General features: G+C 45.9%; 1 protein-coding gene across 6 annotated transcripts in view; it reads left to right on the forward strand.

Annotated features, from left to right (window-relative positions):
• The window catches only part of Nsmce2 (NSE2 (MMS21) homolog, SMC5-SMC6 complex SUMO ligase), a 213,814-nt gene that overhangs the window by 146,235 nt on the left and 46,781 nt on the right, over positions 1 to 20,798 (forward strand). Inside the window, exons 5-6 of one of the 6 annotated variants that reach the window (XM_052161579.1) lie at positions 5,283 to 5,489; positions 5,614 to 7,724. The exons of 4 other annotated variants lie outside the window; for them this stretch is intronic. In XM_052161579.1, coding sequence (XP_052017539.1) covers positions 5,283 to 5,489; positions 5,614 to 5,729 — 323 coding nt within the window. In that variant the 3' untranslated portion in view covers positions 5,730 to 7,724. Of the gene's footprint in view, positions 1 to 5,282; positions 5,490 to 5,613; positions 7,725 to 20,798 lie in introns of those variants that run through there. One more of the 6 variants, XM_052161581.1, reaches the window with a different exon arrangement.

A 20,798-nucleotide genomic window follows, 5' to 3' on the forward strand; every position in this document is an offset into this window, starting at 1 on the left:
CACCACATCAGTCAGTAGGCCATCATCCACTCCACAGAACACAGAACACAGTACGAGTCCGGCCTTCATCCCCCACTGCCTGTAAGCACAGCTCAGTTCTGTGGCTCCGTAGGTAAGTCTCAGATGCCCCTCACACAGTGCTGAAGCCCTTTCTCTGGCGGTTATCCTTTGGGTCTGCGATACTTCCCCGTTTTCTGTTGTCAGAGTGAGTTCTTTGTCCATCAGGACTTCAAGATTTTCCACTGGTGTTACTTTAGGATAAATACTCTTTTCTTGTTGTAATCCGGTCTTCATACTTCCCTGTCTACAGAAATGCCTAGAACTTACCAGGTCCCCAGTAAATATTTGTTGAACAGGATGAGACTTTCCAGAATAATCAAGAGTGTACGAAATGTATTGGGAATTATTGTATTGGGGTGGTGGGTGGGGGGTGGTCCTTAGGGAAAACTGACAAATTCTTATTCAGTGTACTTTTTTGTGTGTGCAGTTGTTTGGAAAGCATTGGATTTTAACATGTAACCTGTTCCATCCCCAGATCCCTTCTCTACCTTTATTCTCACTCTTGTCTGTTCCAGCTTGCTCTCTTACACTCAGCTCTCTGTCCCACCAGAAGGAAGATTTAGGTGCCTCCCATCCAAGCAGATGCCCCTGGCGTGGCACCTGTCAGTCATGAACTCCTGTGTCCATAGTGCCTAACCTAGCTCTACCTATTAGCTATTAATGAATAATGAGGGAGTATACATTGAAATCACCAGATGTTTGTGGATGTACTCCTGTTGAATCTCTGTAGAGCAGATGTCTTCCCACCCACCTAACCCCTGAATATACAGTTTAACTTTCTTGAGTTCAACCTGAGAGTCATTCTTGTATTTGAGGTGATTTAAAGTTCTACCTGCTTCAGTTAACTGTTGTTAATCAGACCAGCTGCCCAATTACTGTGTCTCAATCAAAGTATATTATTATCAAAGCCTTCTTGTTTATGAGTCATGTATGCCATTGATGTTTAGAAGAGGAATTAGTTTCTACCCTGAATGCAAATTAGCCACAAAAGCTGGTATACACATGTGATAGTATTTTGTGTCTGTGTGTAAAGTTTTGAGTGTTGGGTTTTACTGTTCTACCTTTGAATGAAGTGAGGCTGTATTATAAAAATCACTAAGTTCTAGCAAGTGCCTGAGAAGTGTAAGTAGAATCTCTGAAAACTGACAGATGTAGTGTTTTCATGATATTGAGAAAAGTTGCACTGTCTGTTAATAGGTAGACCTATGTTATAAAAAATGTGGAAATAGGGACTGGAGAGATGGCTCAGCAGTTAAGAACACTAACTGCTCTTCCAGAGATCCTGAGTTCAATTCTCAGCAACCACATGGTTGCTCACAACCATCTGTAATGGGATCAGATGTACTCTCCTAGTCTGTCTGAAGACAGCTGTAGTGTACTCATATAAATAAAAAATAAACAAATCTTTTTAAAAATGTGGAAATAGGATTTAATATTCAAAACAATTAGACTGATCTCCAAGTTATTATTAAAGTAAAAAGATACTAACACAGGGTAACCTTAGCAAAACAATAAAATTATAGATTTAAACACTGGGAAAAATGGTGTTTGTCATGAAAAAAGGGTCTAAAATGAGCATTAGAAATAGATGTCATCACTCTTTCTAGAATACCTGCATTTTCCTCAGAAATCGTCTCTTTATTCCTCTCAAAACCAGCCTCCTGGCCATCTGGCAAAAGATGGCTTCCTCTTACCACTGAAGGTTCTCTGTCCTCTTTCAGTTCAACCTGAATTAGAGTCTCAGTTCCAATTTCAGCCTCTTAGAAGAGAAGACAGTTCGCGTGGCATAAGTCAGGAATCCACTGCCATCCCAGCAACTAGAGCCAAGGAGACAGGGCCTTGTGATGGAAGTGTGATACCATAGCATCCACCCAGAATCTCAGGACGTTCTCAGACAAGATGGGCAGTTCTGTGCTAGACTGGCCACCCTTTCACCAGCAGACTCTGAGGAAGTGTGACATTAAATGTACTCTGTAGTAGCATTCGTCAGGTAATGGATTTGTAGCCTGATTGCCAGTGTCTTCCTACTAATGACTCAACTTGATGCCAGGTTCTAGCTCAGGTGCTCATGCTTCATTCTGTAGAACAGAGAATATAGAGAAGTGTCCAACTACAGGCATTCTTTGTGCTGCTTTTTTTTTTTTTTTTTTTTTTTTGATTTGCTTTTTTCAAGACAGGGTTTCTCTGTGTAGCCCTGGCTGTCCTGGAACTTACTCTGTAGACCAGGCTGGCCTCGAACTCAGAAATCCGCCTGCCTCTGCCTCTGCCTCCCAGAGTGCTGGGATTACAGGTGTGCACCACCACCACCCAGCTATTCTTTGTGCTTCTATTCTAGAAGAAAATATTAGCTCTGCCTTCCTGGTGATGCATATAGGCAATAAATGTCTGAATAAATCCAAAGCAAAATTGTAGTGTACAAAGAAAGTTAATATAGGGAAGAAAAGAGAGAGGGAGAAAAACATACAATTAGAACAAACCCTTTCTACAGACCTTGAAACCAAGGGGATGGCAATGGTAATCATACGATTCTGTTTACATTTTATCTAATTTACTATTTTATCATAATTTCAGCATACACATAAACACTAGTTTACATTTAAACATTTACTGTTTGTTGAAAATATTAGCTACTAAAAGATTTTTATAAAAATAAATATAAATACATTCCACAAATATTGGTTGGCAACTTTAATATTGACTGAAATTTTTAGCTTTTATTTTCCAATTTTAAATTGATATGCTCCCAGCCCAGAGTTTGATATAATTATAAACAAATTATGCTAGTGTCAAGCAGTTAAGTGTATGGTAGGAGTTACTAATTCAGTCAACTCTATAAGGAGATTTGGACTAAAATTTTACAAATAACACAGACTGGAAGACATTTTCTCTATGGGGCATTCAGGCAGTTTCTAAAGATACGCCAGAAGGTGTTTTGTAGGTGTGATGGATTGTCTCCAGTGATCTTAATGATGGTAAAGGACCATTGGCTGAAAGAATCTAGGATACATGAGGTTTGAGAGCTATGCCAATACATTGGTTGCCAATACCAGTGGAGAAAACTACTCTGGAAGCAAACCAGATCTAGTAGTAATTAACAGAGCCTTTTCCCTAGCTTTGTGAAGTAGAGCAACCCCTGTTGGTGTATATCTGGTGCTTCTGTGTAAACAACTGAGAGCTCACTAGCTCATTACTCTAGGTTCAGTTTAGTTAGTTCAGTGTACAGCTCAGTGTAGACGAGGCCATGTCAGTTCTGTGAGGTTGTCTGGAGTCCTGGGCACCTTCCCTGTCCAACTCCACCATCCTGAGTCCCTTCTGTCCATGCTGGCCCAAGGGACAAGCATGAGCTTGGACCAGGTCTGTACCAGAAAGCATCCATCACCCCATCATGATGTATTTCAGGACTGAGTCATACATACCGCACCTGTCCCTAAGGAGGCTAGAGAAATCTATAGTCAGGACCCAGAAGGAAAGCGGTATTAGTATCTTCAGTGTTTGCCATACTGTCAGGATGGAGATTTGAGAGACTATGGAAACACTAGGAAAGATAAATGCTGTTTTAAAAAAGGGGGTGGGGGGGTGGGGCAAAGGTCCTTTTTGTCTTCAAAAGAATTTTATTGAAAATAATTAAGATTATTTCAAAGTTTCTTGTCAAAAGAAAGTAATATTTGAAATTCAGTAGATAGCCTTACCTCTCTAGTACTACAGGTAGTGGTGATAGCTTCCACAGACCACCTGTGACTCCCTAGTTCTGTCCACACTGAGAAATCCAGAAGAAAATAAAAATGTATAGAGGCTGAAAAGTGTTCAGCTCTGGTCAGATTCCCTGACAGGCATTCCCTCTCTGTACAAGCCCACTGCGCAGTCGTCTTCGGGTGTATTCTACACCACAGCAAATCTAGTTTAGAGCATTGACAGGTGACCACTTGTTGAATACCCCCATAGTATGGCCCAGTGGGGTGTGTGCATGTGTGCGTGCAAGGGTGTGTGTGTTTGCTGTTACTGTAACAAGAACCTGAGATAGTCACTATAGGAGGAACGTGAGTATGTCTGCGTTTTGGAGGTCCTGGTCCCTGATGACTGCTGAGCTCTGTTGCTTAGGGACTGTTTCAAGGCAGCACATTGCGGTAGGAGTGTGTGGCAGAGCAAACTCCTGCCTGTGGCCAGGTAGTGAGAAAGAGGAACAGAAAAGACCCAAGTCCTGCAGTCAGTCCTCTGTTGGTGTGTCTTCCCATAGATGTTGATTCTACTTCTACACTAGCTTATAGCACTGAGCACTTAACTGCATCCCATGTGCCATTGGAGTTTGTCTGAGCGCATACCAGCCCCTGTGTATGCTCTTACCTTACAAGTAAGGAGCCATCAGACAACTTGCCAGGGTCTGAACTTGCCAGGGTCTGAACGGCTGTTTAAGTTCACAGTTAGACTCCATCCCATGTCTGCCTAGGACAGAATCTATGAACGCAAATCTAACTGTGACCTCCTAAGCATCAAGCTACAATGTAGGAATTAAGACACCAAAGAGACAAACATCGCAAGGGGTGGGGGGTGGGGGCTCTAACCTTAAATAATAGGAAAATAGAGTGCTACTTCTTCACCTTAAGTTCTCTGGATCTAGTTCATTAGCCCACAGCAGAAAACCCCCATCCAGGAAGTTTATATGGAGAGATTTAGACTGGGCAGTTTAAGAACACGAGTCGTTCTGTAAGCGAAACCGTCTGTTTTCAGGGCCTCGAGTTGGTTCTGAGTAGCCGCTCCCTACCCCATATAGCACAGCATTACTGACCAGTTTGTCAGTTTTACGGTTTAGTTGAATTTGAGCTGGACATTTAATAGTTCACTAAAAGATGACTGGACATCTGCCCTGTGCAAAGCTCCACACAAATTCTTTTAAATAACATAGAAAAAAAAGTGCGCTCATCCAGCTCACAGACGGTGAGCAACAGAAACAGGATTATCTTCAACATGACAGGCCAGCATGATGTGGGCCCTACATTACACAGCCATCTTTCCTCTTACATAGTGTCCTGTGAGTCTTTGCATCAGCTTCATTGTCAGAACCACATGCCATACAACTCACCTAGTTGACTGGATTTTACAAGTTCTCAAAGCTGGGCAGCCATCTTGACAACAGTCCCAGCAGAAACCCTCTGTTAGCATTCCCGTCCCATTTTCTTCCCGGCCCCCAGCTCTAGCAACTGCAAATGGACTTTGTGTCTCTGTAGACTTGCCGTTTGGACATCGCATACAGATATGTTGGTGTGGTCTGGTTCGCCTGGCTTCCTTGACTCAGCATGATGCTTCCCAGCTTCATCCATGTAGAAGCATGTGTCCACACATCCGTCTTCCTACCGTGTCATCCGTGTGTGGACATGTCATGTTATTGACTCATGAGCTGGCTGGCGTCATGCTGCTTCTCTCTGTTGCCTGTGGTGAGTGATGCTGCGTGAACATTTGTGTCCCCGTGGACGTGCGCTTTCCTTTTCACTGCTTGTGGTGTTTGTCTCAGAGCGCGACTCCTGGGTCCTGTGGTAACTCTGTGTTTATCCTTTTTAGGAACGGCCAGGCTGTTTCCCACAGCGAGGGCGCCATTGTCCATTTCCACCAGCAGTGTATGGGGGTTCCAATTGCTCCACGTGCTCGCCGGCCCTTGTTTCTGCCTGTCCTTCTAACTGTAGCCATTTAGTGGGTGTGAAGTGGTGTCTCATTGTTTTGCCTTACTTTTCTCTGATGGATTAATATTGTGGTGTTTATATATTACTAACCTGGAGCAGAAGTTTAAATCTCATGCTTTCATATAGAAACCACTGCATATTACTGGATTAACCAGTAATTCTGAAGCAAAACCATAGTTCTGTACCAGATAAATGTTGTTCATGAAGTTATGCTTGAGAAAAAGACAAAAAAAAAAAAACATAAAGTAAAATTACTTGGGATGAGGATAACACTCTCACCCGGGACATAAGTCTTGCAGTATGAATTCATCTGCAGTTTTCCTTATCTGTGTTACTAAAGTGCTATTATGTGACATTTACTGGATAATCCAGACAGCACTTTGACTAAATCCACAGGATGGTGTCACTAGGTAAACACTTGAGAATGGAAATGTGTGTCTCTTCTGGTTTTATCAGTTGAGATTAAAGGTGGTTTACAGTACAGGAAACCTTTTCTCCACCCCTCTGCATCTCAGTACAGCCTGATAATCTGTCACCTGAAACTACTTAAAATAGGTTGGGCTTTCTTGACTGTCCTGTTGCTGTGATGACATCAGGACCTGACTGCAGAGGAGAGAAAAGAACATTTCTCAGATTTGTTTGCTTCCATGTCCTTTGTCCCCAGTTAAAAGCACTGCCCTTTTTAGCCCTTACCTCTGTCTGGTTCTCAGATGTTTTCTACGCTGTCTCTTTCCCCTGTGGAGCTCCTAGTCTGCTCATAATTGTTTCTGTCAAGGAAATAACACCATGTGCAGCCTGGAAGTGTGTGAGTCTCACCAGCCCTCGATATGTACAAAGTGAGGAGGGGGCTGGTGGAGGAGAAGAAGAATCTTGAACCAAATTCAGAAAATGCTTTCTCTAGAAAGAATCTCAGGATAGCTCCGAAAGCTCCCCAGGACCGGTAACTTCCCAGGAGACCAGTCATCCTCGCTGGCACATAGAGAGCCCCGCCCAGAGGGAAGCTTCAAGTGCTGTGCATTCCTGACTGCATGTGGTACTGTTTGTGGAAGGCCTGCAAGGGACCAAGGAGAAAAGAGAAAGAAAGAGTAGGTAGTTCCGCCCTTCGTAGCTTCTACCTCTGCCTTTATCTGCTCCTCAACTTAATGTGGGCCTGTGGCTCGGCTGGGGAGTGGTCCAAAGAATAACTAGATTGACTGAAAGAATTTGATTTCTGCCACCCCAAAGTAATGGGGGGGAAGGGCACGACAACTTTAGACAGACTGGTGAAAGCCTTTGTGAATTCTCTTGACACTTTTTTGTAATTGAAACACTGCTCTGGGTGACGCAAGCACAGCCTGGACCACGTGCCTTCAGAACTACTACCGAGGACCCAGATAGTGACCATTGCTATGTTAGTAGGAATTGTGGTTTCGTTCTGATCTTTAAAGTGACTAGCCCTCAAGTAATAGAAAAAGAAATGATGGCGAGTGCTTGTTGAGCTGGACCGTGTGTGCGCGCTCAGACCATGTGAAGGGCCTGGCCAGGCTCCCGGTTCACCTTTTCCATAGCCCTCTGACATGACAGTCATCCTTCAAGTGCTTGCCTGCCGTATCCACTGTGCTTAGCTCAACACGCATCTGTCTGTGGCGGACAGTGAACATGGTGGCTTCCTGCACACACGTGTTCTGTGAGAATGGGGAGGACACTGGGAGCCGAGAGGCTCGAGAGGGCTGTGTCGCTTAGCCACGTTAGGAAGCCAGCTGCCGGGTTGGCTGTGGCACAGCTTATTTTTCACTGGATTCTGAGTTTCCTTGCATCAGTTTGTACAGAAAGCTTCGGCTCCGCTCGCTCATTCCCACACAGGAGGGGATGATGGCCGAGGAAACGCAGATTCACTTGTTCCTGTAAGAAAATAGTCAAAAGTGCTCCTGTGGAACAACAATGGATTTGAAAGTTTGCTTGTTCTTTTCTATTATGAAATTGAAATAAAAAAGAAATGTTACCTCCACTGAATATGTCTAGAGCCTGAACGAGTATCTTATTTCCTTTACAAACATTGTTATCTACAACCACTGGCTCAGTGAAATTGTTATCACTTTACTGGACCACTATTCTATGAGGGTTCTTTAAAAAAAATCCTCAATTTCTCTCTCTCTCTCTCTCTCTCTCTCTCTCAATAGCCACTTGCTCCATTCTGCCTTGTGTGCTTTCCCACTAAGGTGAGTGTCCGCCTCTGCTGTGACTAACCCTGCCCTCCTACAGCAGATGCCTGTCGTGTCGGGAGCTCTCCCGCTCTCGGGGCCAGCAGCACCGCAGACCTTCCCTCGCCTTCCTCCCCACCACGCACTGGCAGAAGCAATTCTTTCTGTCCCTAAGTGACGCCCATGGGTAAACCATGCTCTGAGTCCGGCAGCTTATTCCATTTCTAGTAGAAATTTTTTTTCTGAGTTGAGGGAAACTTTATGTTCATTGCGTCTTGTTCTTAAAAGTGTCCCTTCCAGAGTGACACACGGTGAAAATGAGGGTGGGATGCCTTAATTAAGAGACTTTCGTTGATTGCGTCCAATAAGTAAAGCAATTATGCAGTGTATCAGAATATGAATATGTACGCTTGTATATTAACCCTTGATGTGGAGGAAGCAGCCTGGCCTTTGAAGTCAGGTAATTGCAAAAATGCTGACTGGATGCCAGGCACTGTTGCAAGCTCCTTTATAAGTTAGTTCACTCACACTTACCTCAGCCCTCTGAGAGGGCTCTATTAATATGTCCATTTCACAGATAGGAAACCTGAGGTGGGATTAAGAAAGCTGTTTTGAGTGTGGGAACCAGCAGTTGAAATCAAGTGCCCTGTCTGAGTCCAGGCTGCCAACTCTGGTCTACACCTGAGGCACCAGGTAGCTCTAGGAGCTAACCTGTCCTCACAGCACTTCGCTCACCCATAAAAATGGCCAAGCCTCTTTGAAGATTTAAATGGAGAGCAAACATTGCTCTTACAGAGGCTGTGGGTTTGGTTCCCGCTGTCAGACAGCTAACTCTGTTGTCCTTGTAACTCCTGCTTCAGGGCTCCAGTGCCACCTGCTCACTTCCATGGCCACCTGCACCCAGGTCTGCACACCCACACAGGGCTGTGCACAGAATTTAAAATACATACATTGTTTCTTTCAAACGAATTAAATGGCGCTATCGAGAGAGCATGACCAGGGATTCTTAATGGTGACTCTACACCTAACTCATTTGTGGGTTTCTTTTGTTTTTTGTTTTAGTTTAGGCCCCACCCAGAGAACTCATGATTCATTTCAGTACCCCGTGGTATGTGGTCTCTTGTGACCAATTTAAGATCCGTGTCAGAATCACTTCAGAGTAAGCAGAGTGGCTTTTTAAATGACTCTTCTTGATGACTGTACACCTCGGTTCAGAGTTAGTCAGCCTGGACTAAGACAGGACAGTGGTACAGCCTCATAACCTGTAAAAGTTGTTCCTGAGATACGTAAGCTGCCGCCTTCACCCCACTCACTGCTGAAAGATAGCAGATTTTATGAATAACCAATGCACCTGAAAAGGAATGTGTTGGTTCCCCCTCTGTTTGATAGCTCCTCTGTTGTGACCCAGTGAGCCATCGTGAAAGTAAACCTTTAAAAGATGTAGAGTGTCGCCCACAAATGTTTTACATTTTTAGTTGTGGGAACAGTGGAGCTCAAGAGAGCTTAAGTATTCTGGCTGATACAGGCTTCTCATCACCAGGTCCCTTACTCAGAGGAGGAAGCACTTGTGAGTACACTGCCTCCAAAAGAGAAAGGAGTGCTCCCAGAGAAAGGAGTGCTCCCAGAGAAAGGAGTGCTCCCAGAGAACAGTCACCCCTGCTGTGTTGAGATTGAAGCGCATTTGATTTATAAAGCAAGCATTCATTTAAGAAAATGTCGCCTAACTTGAAAACTTGTTGGAGCATAGGATTTTAGTTTTCTTTTGCAGGAACTGACTTACTTCAAGGCCATGCCATTTAGATCTCAGGCTAGGCCAAATCAAAGGCGACAAGGCACATTAGTGACCTGAGAGGCTGTGCTGCCTCAACAGGCAGGTGGTGCTGTCCCATTCAACAGTCATTTATTGAGTGCTTCAAGACACCGTGATTCCCGTGTTGAGAGGACACTGTCCCCACCCTTAAGTACATGGGAGAGGGAGGCAGTGATGTTCAGCTGCTGTTAACGGTGGAGGAAGATATGAGTAGGCAGGAGTAGAACAGGGGAGGGGATAGGGCTGAGCTATAAAGCCACCTGCAGGAGGGACAGCTATAGTGATTCCTAGGACAGGTTACTATGGATGGAAGAACCTTCCAGTTGGTCACTCATGGACAGTGCAAACATCCTACCTAACCAGCATCTCCCCTGCTGTAGGTAATACCTGATATGACCTACTGGGTTCAGTCTTAGGTGGCTTACTGGCCTACTGGCATCAGGTCATAACATTATTTGAACTTTTTTGGCTTTTTGAGACAGGGTTTCTCTGTGTGGCCCTGGCTGTCCTGGAACTGTAGACAAGATTGGCCTCGAACTCAGAAGTCCGCCTGCCTCTCCTCCCAAGTGCTGAGATTAAAGGTGTGTACCACCACTGCCTGGCCATTAACCTTTTTTTTAATACAGTTTTGTCATTTTTTAAAAGATTTATTTATTTATTATATGTAAGTACACTGTAGCTGTCTTCAGACACCCCAGATCTTATTACGGATGGTTGTGAGCCGCCATGTGGTTTCTGGGATTTGAACTTAGCACCTTCGGGAGAGCAGTCAGTGCTCTTAACTGCTGAGCCATCTCTCCAGCCCCTATTTGAACATTTTTAAAAGTCATTTTTTTGTCTCACAATGATTAGCTAGGCTCATATGAGCTCATAGGAATAAGATGCTTGGGACTTTCCTTTTTGCCTCTGGTTTGTGTCACCACAAACTCTCTTCTGTTCACCACTTGACAGGGTTATGTAGGAACAAGTAACACCCTTAGCAGTTAGGCTGCTGGGAAAGGGGACCCATGATACATTCACCTTCAAGAGAGGCCTGTGCCACCAGCCACAGTAAACCTTATCTCCAGTGTCATTGGAATTGATGCCACTCTGGCCTGTGGCTCCTGGTGTCCATCTCAGTGCCCTTTAGTAGAATAACCTCTCTATACTTGGCTCTCTGCTCAAGATAAGGAATAATAATAGCTCCTTACTATACCACACTACCTTGTGGGCATGGGGGGTGGGGTCTGACACTGAATGAACTCACTCCTGGGGCAGCAGGAACAATTTGTTAGCTGTTAAGAGACAGCGTTTGTGAGACTAAGACACATACAAGGACTTCTGCATCCAGAGCTCCATTTTCTCTAGCTACTACTTCATCATTCACGCCAGTGTGTGCTCCTTTCATGGCTATGTTCCAGGCAGTTCTCAGCACCTGGGGTAAACAGAATCAGTCCACACAGAGTCTGAGCTGTGCTGTGGGAGTCAGCCTGGCACATTTCAGGACTGGAAAGAGACACAGAGGAAGGAAGGGGGATGAGAACACAGCTTACAAGGCCCAGAAGGCACAAGCCCTCCCAGGCCACTGTAGTAAAACCTGAGGGCAGAATGAACAACTGCTAGGGACTATTGAGCTGGTAGGAGCTAGTAGGTATCTGGGGTCTCTGTTTTATTTGAAATAAGCAGATAAAGCCTTTATGTAAAGCAGATGACACTGTCTCCAAGGGAGGCAATGGAGAAGAACTTGCAAAAACAGTGAGTGATCCCAGGACTCTTTGGTTTTGAAATGCACCTTAGGAGAAGAGTGAGTGAGTGTGTGTGTGTGTGTGTGTGTGTGTGTGTGTGTGTGTGTGTGTGTGTGTGTGAGAGAGACAAGATTGGAAATAGTAAGATTAATTTTGGACTGCACTTGGCCTCTGTGTAAGCCCCTTGTTCAAGAACTGGGCAGCAAAGCCTGGACTAGAGTCCAGCCTCGCAATGCTCACTCCTTGGGTCTTTTTCCTGGAACACTAAGCAGGTACACAGTCCAAGAAGATACAGCTTCCCTGCCCACTGTTAAAGACTCTGGCATTGCCGAGTGCTTGCTAAGGGCAGAGGCACAAACTAAAATACAGTTTCCTGTTCCTGGTTATGCCAGACCAGAAAATGAGGTGGCTTTCAGAGCAGCTGCAGTGACCCGAGAACCTGCACTTTAGCTGTGACTCACAGTGGTAGCCTGTGGAAACTGGCAACATCCTTGTTCTACAAGTTGTTGTTCTGAGCCGAGTAGACACCCCCAAAGTCAAGTTGCGTATTTAAGACCAAACCTTAAGGTAGAATATGAAGGACAGGCAGATTTAATGAAATAAGTCAGCTTATTTTGCAGGACAAAATTAAAACTGCCAGACAATCTTAATTCATACATTATTGATTTGAAATTCATGAGACCATTGAAGGAGCTGAGCTGTTAAAATAATGATGATGATGATGATGATGATGATGATGATAACAATAATAATAATAATGTGGGAGTCTTATTATTTAGCTGCCTGTTATTTATTTACAGAGCACAGTGCTGGCCACCAACAGTCCATATAAGTGACCACTGGCTTCTTCCTCTGACGGTGTAGATAATTTCTAAGTATTTAGGGTGTAGTGTAACTACCCTAAGCTGTGTCCTGATTCCAGTTGCTGTACACAGATTCAATTTGTACTTACCCAACAACAAAAGAAAAGAGAATAAGGCCGGGCGGTGGTGGCGCACGCCTTTAATCCCAGCACTCTGGGAGGTAGAGGCAGGCGGATTTCTGAGTTCGACTCCAGCCTGGTCTACAGAGTGAGTTTCAGGACAGCCAGGGCTACCCAGAGCAACCCTGTCTCAAAAAAAAACAAAACAAAACAAATAGAGAAAGAAAGAAAGAAAGAAAGAAAGAAAGAAAGAAAGAAAGAAAGAAAGAAAGAAAGAAAGAAAGAAAGAAAGAAAGAAAGAAAGAAAGAAAGAAAGGAAGGAAGGAAGGAAGGAAGGAAGGAAGGAAGGAAGGAAGGAAGGAAGGAAGGAAGGAAGGAAGAAAGGAAGAAAGGAAGAAAGGAAGAAAAGAGAATAAAACAAAAAATAAAGCAGATGGTGAGGGTAATTCTCTCTGCATTTCCGGAGAGGGCAGCCTGCTGTTCCTCTCAGTTGACCTCGGCTTCCTATTGCTTTCTCCCGTCTCCCAGTGTAGGATTTCATTCTATCTAGTGTTTGAAGATAGCATTTTCCTAAAACATAGCCCCAGACGCTGTATCTGCTTGCTGTGAGCAAAGAAGTAGTGTTCTTTCCACTGCTAAGAGAAATACTGGCTGTACTCGGCCTTACCAAGGGGTCAGGTTTTCTTTGACTTGTATGGTATTTTCATCATGTTTTTTGGTTAAAGAGTTTATGTTCTAAAAGAGATACAATTCATTGTAGTGATAGATGTTCAGGGCAAAGTCAAACCTTTTATAAATTCAAGAATCTGACGAATTGAGACCATAGGCAGGTTATTGGACTTCTGTCTGTAGCTAGTCATTGCCCACATTTTTTACAAATCTGTAAAACGAAGATAGTTATATTTACATCATTGACATTGTGATGTTTAGGTGAATAATAAAGATCCTAACAAGCACGTGGAAATAATGTCCATTGCCGTGCATCCCTGCAGCATGGCTGCGGGCTACCTGTGGAAGCCAAGGACAGGGTGCAGGGAGAGGGATGATGTAATCTGTATGATTGTAGAGAAGATGGGCATGGGGACTGGAGAGGTGTCCTGGTTAGCTCAGTGCTTGCTGCGCTAGCATGGGGACCTGTGTTCAGATGGTTTGCGCCCATGTAAAAACTTCAGGCGTGGCAGCACATGTCTGTAACCCCAAGGCTCAGAAGGTACAGACAGGAAGACCCTGGCAGCAAACCTAGCCCAGTGGGTAAGTTCCAGACTTGATGAGAATCTGACATCTTAGGGGAAACCGATAAGAAGGTGGAGAAAAACACAGGAAGGTACCCAGTGTCAGCCTCCAGCCTATCCACAAGTGCGCACAGAAAGCAGAGGTCACTTTGGTGTCTGGGCTAAGCCATGCAATCCTGGAATAAGGAGATCCTGGCGCATCAGCAAAGATGAGGGCCGGGGCGGAAGACAGCAGCCATGGAGTTCAGAGGGCAACCTGCAGGAATCGAACTCAGGCCAGCAAGTTTGAAGGCAAGCACTGTTACCTGCTCAACTGCTTCGCTGGCCCAAGGTTTGGCGGTTTTAAAGGTACAGTAGATAGACATAGGGACCACTTGGTTAAGGGAACATGGGAAGAGTTCTAAAGCCAAGGATGACTTTGAGTTCTCTAGCTCAGGGGGTGGAATGATAGAAAGGTTGAGCCAGCTGGGGCAGAGAGTAAGAAGGTACCGCTGCGACACAGGCAGAAATGATCTGCCTGGTGTTGAGCTAAGGAACTTAATGTACTACTTGGTTTAGTCACCATGACAAGTCTGCAGGGGTAAGCAGTGGCTTTTCCATTTTACCACTGTGCAGATGTAAGTTCAGGGGAACCCAAGACAAGGGGAGAACATGAGAACAGGCATGCGTGACGGCAAAGGCTACTTTTAAACCATACTAGGTAAACTCGCTCCATAGCTCAGGGTGGCCTGGACTTATTATATGGCCCAGTCTGGCTGCAGACTCACAACAGTACTCCCACATCAGCCTCCCAAGTGCTGGGATTGCGGGTGTGAGCCACCACACTGAGCAGAGGCGGGGATTCTGGATTGGAAAACTATACACTGGAATTGCTAGTGTTGGGTGAGGTCTCTTGAAGACAGCTGGAAAATCAGACCTGGAGCTCAAGAGAGGGTTGAGGTAGAGGTGGGGGTGATGGGGAGGTGGGAGCTCGTGCTCTGGGAATGCACGAGGCCTCTGAACAGGGCTTGGAGAATAATTGATTAAAGAGGAGCTGCGCCTAAATAAGTGAGGGAGTGCTTGCCCACCTAGGCGTGGACTTTAGGAAGGCTTGCACCAGTGAGCACTGTAATTTTTTCCTAGCCAAGTTTTAACATTGTGCTTTGGTGTGTAAACGTTTCATCAGCACTGTATTAAACCATCCGTTGTATAGTTATTGTTGGAGCTTAGTCTCAGAGCAGACAGACTCTCGGGGAGCTATCAGTATAAAAGCCAGTAGACAACCCTGACATGGCACCCTCAGTCAAAGCTCACCCCAGCTCTGACCCCATGTCATAGAGCATTCGTAGAGAGTCCTACGTAAGCCTAGTCCCAAAGCCAGCCTCAAGGGCCAAAGCCAAGGAGTGAGACTCCTTCCATTTTTGAAAGAAACACTAAGAAACAGTCGTTTCCCTCCTCCGTCCCCATCCCCTTTGGGACCCTACAGCCCCATGGGAACTCTGTCTTTCTTCCACACATAGTAGATCAAATGTGTACTCTGAAATGTCTTGTACCTTTCCCCTGGGTGCATCATTTTCTATGAGACCCATAGGAACTAGGTAAAACTGGGAAGCAGCACATCTTCTCCCTCAGTGTCAGAGCAGAAAGCCTTGGCCTCCGCTTTATAGTAAGGAGTCTGATCTTCCATTAGATCCTTTACCTTGATAGGCACTCTTCATGTTAAGAGGCTTCTCTTGTGTTAAACATTGTTACCATGGAGATCTAGGGTGCTGGAAAGATGGCTCAGCAGGTAAGAGAACTCACTGTTCTTGTGGAGAATGCTGGTTCTGTTCCCAGCACCCACACAAAGATTGCTAGCTACCTATAACTCCAGTTTCAGGAGAACTGAAGCCCTCTTCTGGCTGCTGTAGCCTCTGACATGTACATAGTACACATTAATTCACATAGAGAAACATGTACATAAAATGAATCTTTAAAAAAATTCATAAAAGAGAGCCGGGTGGTGTTGGCACACACCTTTTAACACAGTACTTGGGAGGCCAAGGGAGGCAAATCTCTGAGTTTGAGGCCAACCTGATCTACAGAGTGAGTTCCAGACAGCCAAAGCCATACAGGGAAGCCCTTTTCAAAAAAATCAAACAAACAGGGCTAGAGAGATGACTTAGTGGTTAAGAGCACTGACTGCTCTTCCGAACGTCCTGAGTTCAAATCCCAACAACCACATGGTGGCTCACAACCATCTGTAATGAGATCTGACACCCTCTTCTGGAGTGTTTGAAGACAGCTACAGTGTACTCACCTATAATAAATAAATCCTTTTTTTTTTTTTAAGTCAAACTAACAAAAATACAAAAAAAATTAGAAAGAAAGGCAAATTCGTGGAAGAGCAGAGGCCCTGGGGTTGAATCTGCAGGTTTGAATTCTTGCTGCACTAGTTGCTGCAGGATGCTCGGCAGCTCTCTCAGCCCCTGTGCCCTCCACAAGTCCACGGGGCCTGGTAAGGGTGAATGCCATCCCTGGCATACACAAGACAGGGCTCTTAACAAAGCGGCCACTGTGGGTGAGGACCCATTTCCAGCCCAGCACAGATCCCTCCGGGTCAGCTCTCCCCTAACATGAAGAGAAGAGTATAATGTCTGGCCCCTCTTCGTGAGCACCTAGACCATCACTTTCATGCCGGAAAAAAAGAAGCTCTCTCCTTTTTAAAATGGAGGCCTCCAAGCCTGCTTGGTGACACACACCTGTAATCACAGCACTCAGGTGGCAAAACCAGGGTGGTGAATTCTAGGCCAGCTTGAGCTATATAGCAATACCTTTATAAGCTCTCTCTTCCTCCCTCCCCCTCCCTCCATCCCCCCCCCCTCACGTACACACACAGCAATGCACGCACACTTGTGCGTTAGAAACACTCCCTCCCTTCTAGTCCCACACCATACAATATGGTCGGTTTCAAAGCCTGCCAGTCTCGGGACTAAAGCACTCCTTGCTGTTCTTACAGAAACCTGAGTTCAGTTTCCAGCACTAACATCAGATGCTCTGTAACTACAGCTCCAGGGCATCTTACACCCTTCCCTGGCCTCTGAGGGCACCTGAATACATTCATACAGACACAGACGCATAAATAAAAATGACTTTAAAAAAAAAGGGAAGAAGTCTGACAGCCAAGAGATAGGGCTTTAGAGGCCTGGTGGTGGCAGTGTCTGGTTTATCACAGGCACGATGGACAAGCCAGCAACCAGATCTGGCCTGGTCTCAGTTTCATAGCATCAGATGCTAGGGGAATGCAGTTCTTCTCCTGGTAACCGGATAAAATTTTCCAGGAGACCTTTTGAGCTGCGAGTGGCCAGCCCCATGTGACATGTCTGTTGGGCTCCTTTGGCACTCGTGGTAGCAAGAAACAAACTCTGCAGTTTTAAATAAGTAGTTGGAGAGCTCAGAGCAGGTGGTCATAACTCAGTATGAAGCTACCAAACACCTCGTCTTCCTGACTGGCACCTTTCTAAATTCCCCCCAAAGACCTCAGAATACCTACCTACCTCTCTCAACAGCTACAGGCTTGGCATTGGTACTGAAAGGCCCATCGCCGCCTTGGACCGCTCTGAAGGTCCCACAGGCTGAATTTACAAAGAGTCTTTTGACCAAGCAGCGGTGTAAGTGACTTTATGGAAGACAAGCCAGCGCTTGTTTCCTCTCCGTGCTATAAGGGTTAAGAGTCATCGCTGTGGTGGCCAAGGTCAGACACCAGCTCTCAGTGTGCTGCTTCCAGCCACAGATGTGTTTGGGTTGGCCGGGGGGTTGTATACACATGTATCTGCTGGTTGCAACACTGGTTAGAAGGATTCGCATCGCTATCAGCATTTCCGGCTTCTTTCAGTCTGTGTTGTCTCTGACAACAGAGGCTGGCCATGTAGAACCGTCTGCCTCAGAGAGATGGAGGTCCCTCATTGGCCCTTCCACCTCGAAGTGGCTTCAGCCTGGCCTACTTCCTGTATGCAAGTTTAGCAGTATACCTACAGAGCCCTGTGCCATTTTCTCTACAATATAATCCCAAGTGAAAAGCACAAATTCTCCTCCTCACACTCCTGACCTCCTTTTAACAGGGTGCCAAATACCGAGTCTTGGGCCTACAGTGCGCTTTAAGATATAAATCCTGAGGGACGCATTCGCCAGTCGGTCCTCTTCCAAAGCCACACAGTTGAAGCCGATCCCTACCTGCTGGGGTTTCGGGGTCACAGCTCTTTTCCCTTTGACCTTTTCAGGGTAGCACTTTCTGCCCCGTGGTTCCCAGCAGCTGTACGTGCTAACCACAGCCTTAGTCACCCCCCTTTTGGCCACTGAGAGGTTTGAGGCTGTAGACTGTATGTGGGGAAGGGACTGTGGAGCTGCAGAGGGGAAACGAGATACCTGTTTCGCTTCCACGGACTTGAAAACTGAGTCACGAGTCCATAGGGCAGAGGTAATGTGAACAAGTCTTTGCAAATCACCGCATCAGTAAGCCATTTGCCCCCACCCCTTACACACCTTTCTCTCATCCACTGTACGGCCAGCCCTGGCTTGGTTCCTTTTGGGCTACCTAGCCTCCCTTGGCAGAATCTGCCCTTTTCCTACCACGTCATGATTCTCTGGCAACCTGCCAACCCTGTGAGGTCCACTTGAACGCTGCTGAGAGCAGGCCAGCACACGGAGTCCTTAGAGACGCTGTCATGTAGTCCGGACCGTGAGGAGGCACGTCTCCTGGAATGGGGGGGGGGGGGCATTCCACCGTTGTCATATTTCACTTTACCGTCGCAGGGGGTTTGTGCATTTCTTCCAATTCCCATGACTCCGGTTTCACATGAGGTCTTGGACTTCTCAATCAAAAAGTTGCTCATAGCTTTGGTAGGTCTGAAATTTCAGAGTATTGAGCAAGGCCCGCATTGTGCTAGAACATGATCTAATAAGATTGGACTGTGAAAACAAGAAGCAGCAGTCTGTGGCTAAAAGGTTTTTAAGCAGGAAATCTGTCCTGTGAGAACCTCCAAAAGATGATAAACATGTAGGCTGGGGGCCGATTTCATTTTCATCTCTACCATGAACTTAAGCAGACTGAAGTCGAGGCAGAAATAGTAGATGGTATCTTTCGGTTGGGAAATTAATTGGTTGTGTAATTAGCCACGTGAAACATCGGGAAAATATGTGAACCATTTTGTTAGGACCCTACAGAGTACTTACTTGGGACAGAGCCCCAAAATGTCAAGTAGAGACGATGCGTCACTCAGACTGCAGTCAGAGAGCACGGAGTTCCTTTTCCAGCCCACCAACTGTGAGAGGCGGCAAGTTATGTAACCTTTTCCGCTCCTTGGTCTTTTCATCCCTGAAATGAGAATTGGGACATTATAAGATTGTCACGGGGGATAAAAGGAATGATCTGTGGCTAATGTTTGGAGCGGAGCCCGGAGCCTGAGGGGTGGCCAGTAAGCGAGAGCAGTGGCTGTAGGTGCAGCGCACGTGTGCGCGTGCATTCTGATCTCAGCACAGTTTTCAGAAGAGCCCGACCGGCATCTTAGTTTTCTGTTCTTTGTGGCACTTGCTCGTGGAGCCCTGTAAGATAAACATCTCGTCCTTCTCTGTGCCGGGGTTCTTCTCAAGAGCACATCTCAGTGAAGGTTCGGGTCAGGATGGCCCTGGGAATGAGCCACCTTCACTTTGACTTCCTGAAGTCCACGTTTTAAATTTTCCTGTTCACTTATTAAGATACTGAATATCTGCATCATAGTTCCTGCTGGGATGCAGAATAACAACTAACCAAGCATGTTGATGCAATGCCTTATGTGTAATCACTTATAATAAAAGTAAAGAGTGTGGCTTAGTGATGGCTTCATGGTGACTAGAGGGGAAGCCCTGTCACCTCCCAGTGTGGTAGAGTAGGCCCTGCAGTGGGAACGGGATTGACTCTCACAGACTAGCTGGAGATCAGTGAGACATCCCACTTACTTCCTCCATGCCATCCTTGTGTAGAGGGGAAGGTGTGTCCTGGGGACCACTGAGGCCTTTGGTTTTGTCCCCTGGAGAGGACCTGGATCTAATTCCAAGCAGTAGCTGCAGAAGCAGGCAATTCCTTTCCTCTACCGAGTCATTACCAGCTAAGGAAAGTACTGTTCCTCAAGTGCTGGGTGGGTCAGACGCCAGAGAAAAATCCCGTTAGCTCATTTCATTAATTGTTTTACTTAAAACCCAAGCTGCGGGGAAGGAAAAGAAATCTCAGTCAGTGAAGTACTTCATTGTGAATGCAGGGACCAATATCGGGTCCCCAGCTCCCATGTAGTAAAAGAAGTCAGGTGTGGTACAGCTTAGGGCTTCACCCAGGGCTGGAGAGGTGGAAACACGATCTTTCCAGCTCCATGGCCAGGCTGCCCTACTGCCAAGAGAATTACAGCCAGGTCCATCTTCTGGCCTCTGCAAGCACGTGAATGTCACCCTCACGCAGGTGTGCACTGCACACGAGTGTGTGCACATATACACATAAATAGAAGAATAAGGCCCAGAAGGCAGGTGGGACCTGCTCACACCTTTAATCCCAACAATGGAGAGACAGAGGCAGGCATTCTCTATGATTTTTGAGGCTAGCCTGGTCTACATAAGGTATTCCAGGACAGAGTTACATGGTGAGAACCTGTGTTCTAGAGAGAGAGGGAGGGAGGGGGAGAGGGAGAGGGAGAGGGAGAGGGAGAGGGAGAGGGAGAGAGAGAGAGAGAGAGAGAGAGAGAGAGAGAGAGAGAGAGAGAGAGAACACAGAAAGAGAAGAAATCAAAATGAAGCCCAAAATCACTGTAAAATCTGGGAATTTGTGTTTCAATTTTCTTATCTAGATCTCCAGAGAAAGGGGTTCCTCCCCCCCCCCCCCAGTCTTTGGAAAATACACAGACAATAAAAACATCAGTTTGGGGCTGGAAAGAGAGCTCATCAGTTAAGAGCACATACCATTGGAGGAGCGCCTAACTCGGTTCCCTGCACCCACGTCAGGCCGCTCACAGCTAGGTCACTCTAGCTCCCGGTGATCTGAAACCCACGTGCACTCCCGGTATCAGCCCTCAGCCATGCACATGTGCACACATATACACATAATGAAAAATAACCTTTAAAACAAAACTTGTTCCACAGAGTTTTATGATGTCACCAGGGATTCTTGGTGAGGTTGTCAGCCTGTGTGGACCGTTCTGTTACTAAGCCCTGCTTTATT

This window comes from Apodemus sylvaticus, chromosome 17 (assembly GCF_947179515.1).
Source record: "Apodemus sylvaticus chromosome 17, mApoSyl1.1, whole genome shotgun sequence".
Taxonomy (NCBI): domain Eukaryota; kingdom Metazoa; phylum Chordata; class Mammalia; order Rodentia; family Muridae; genus Apodemus; species Apodemus sylvaticus.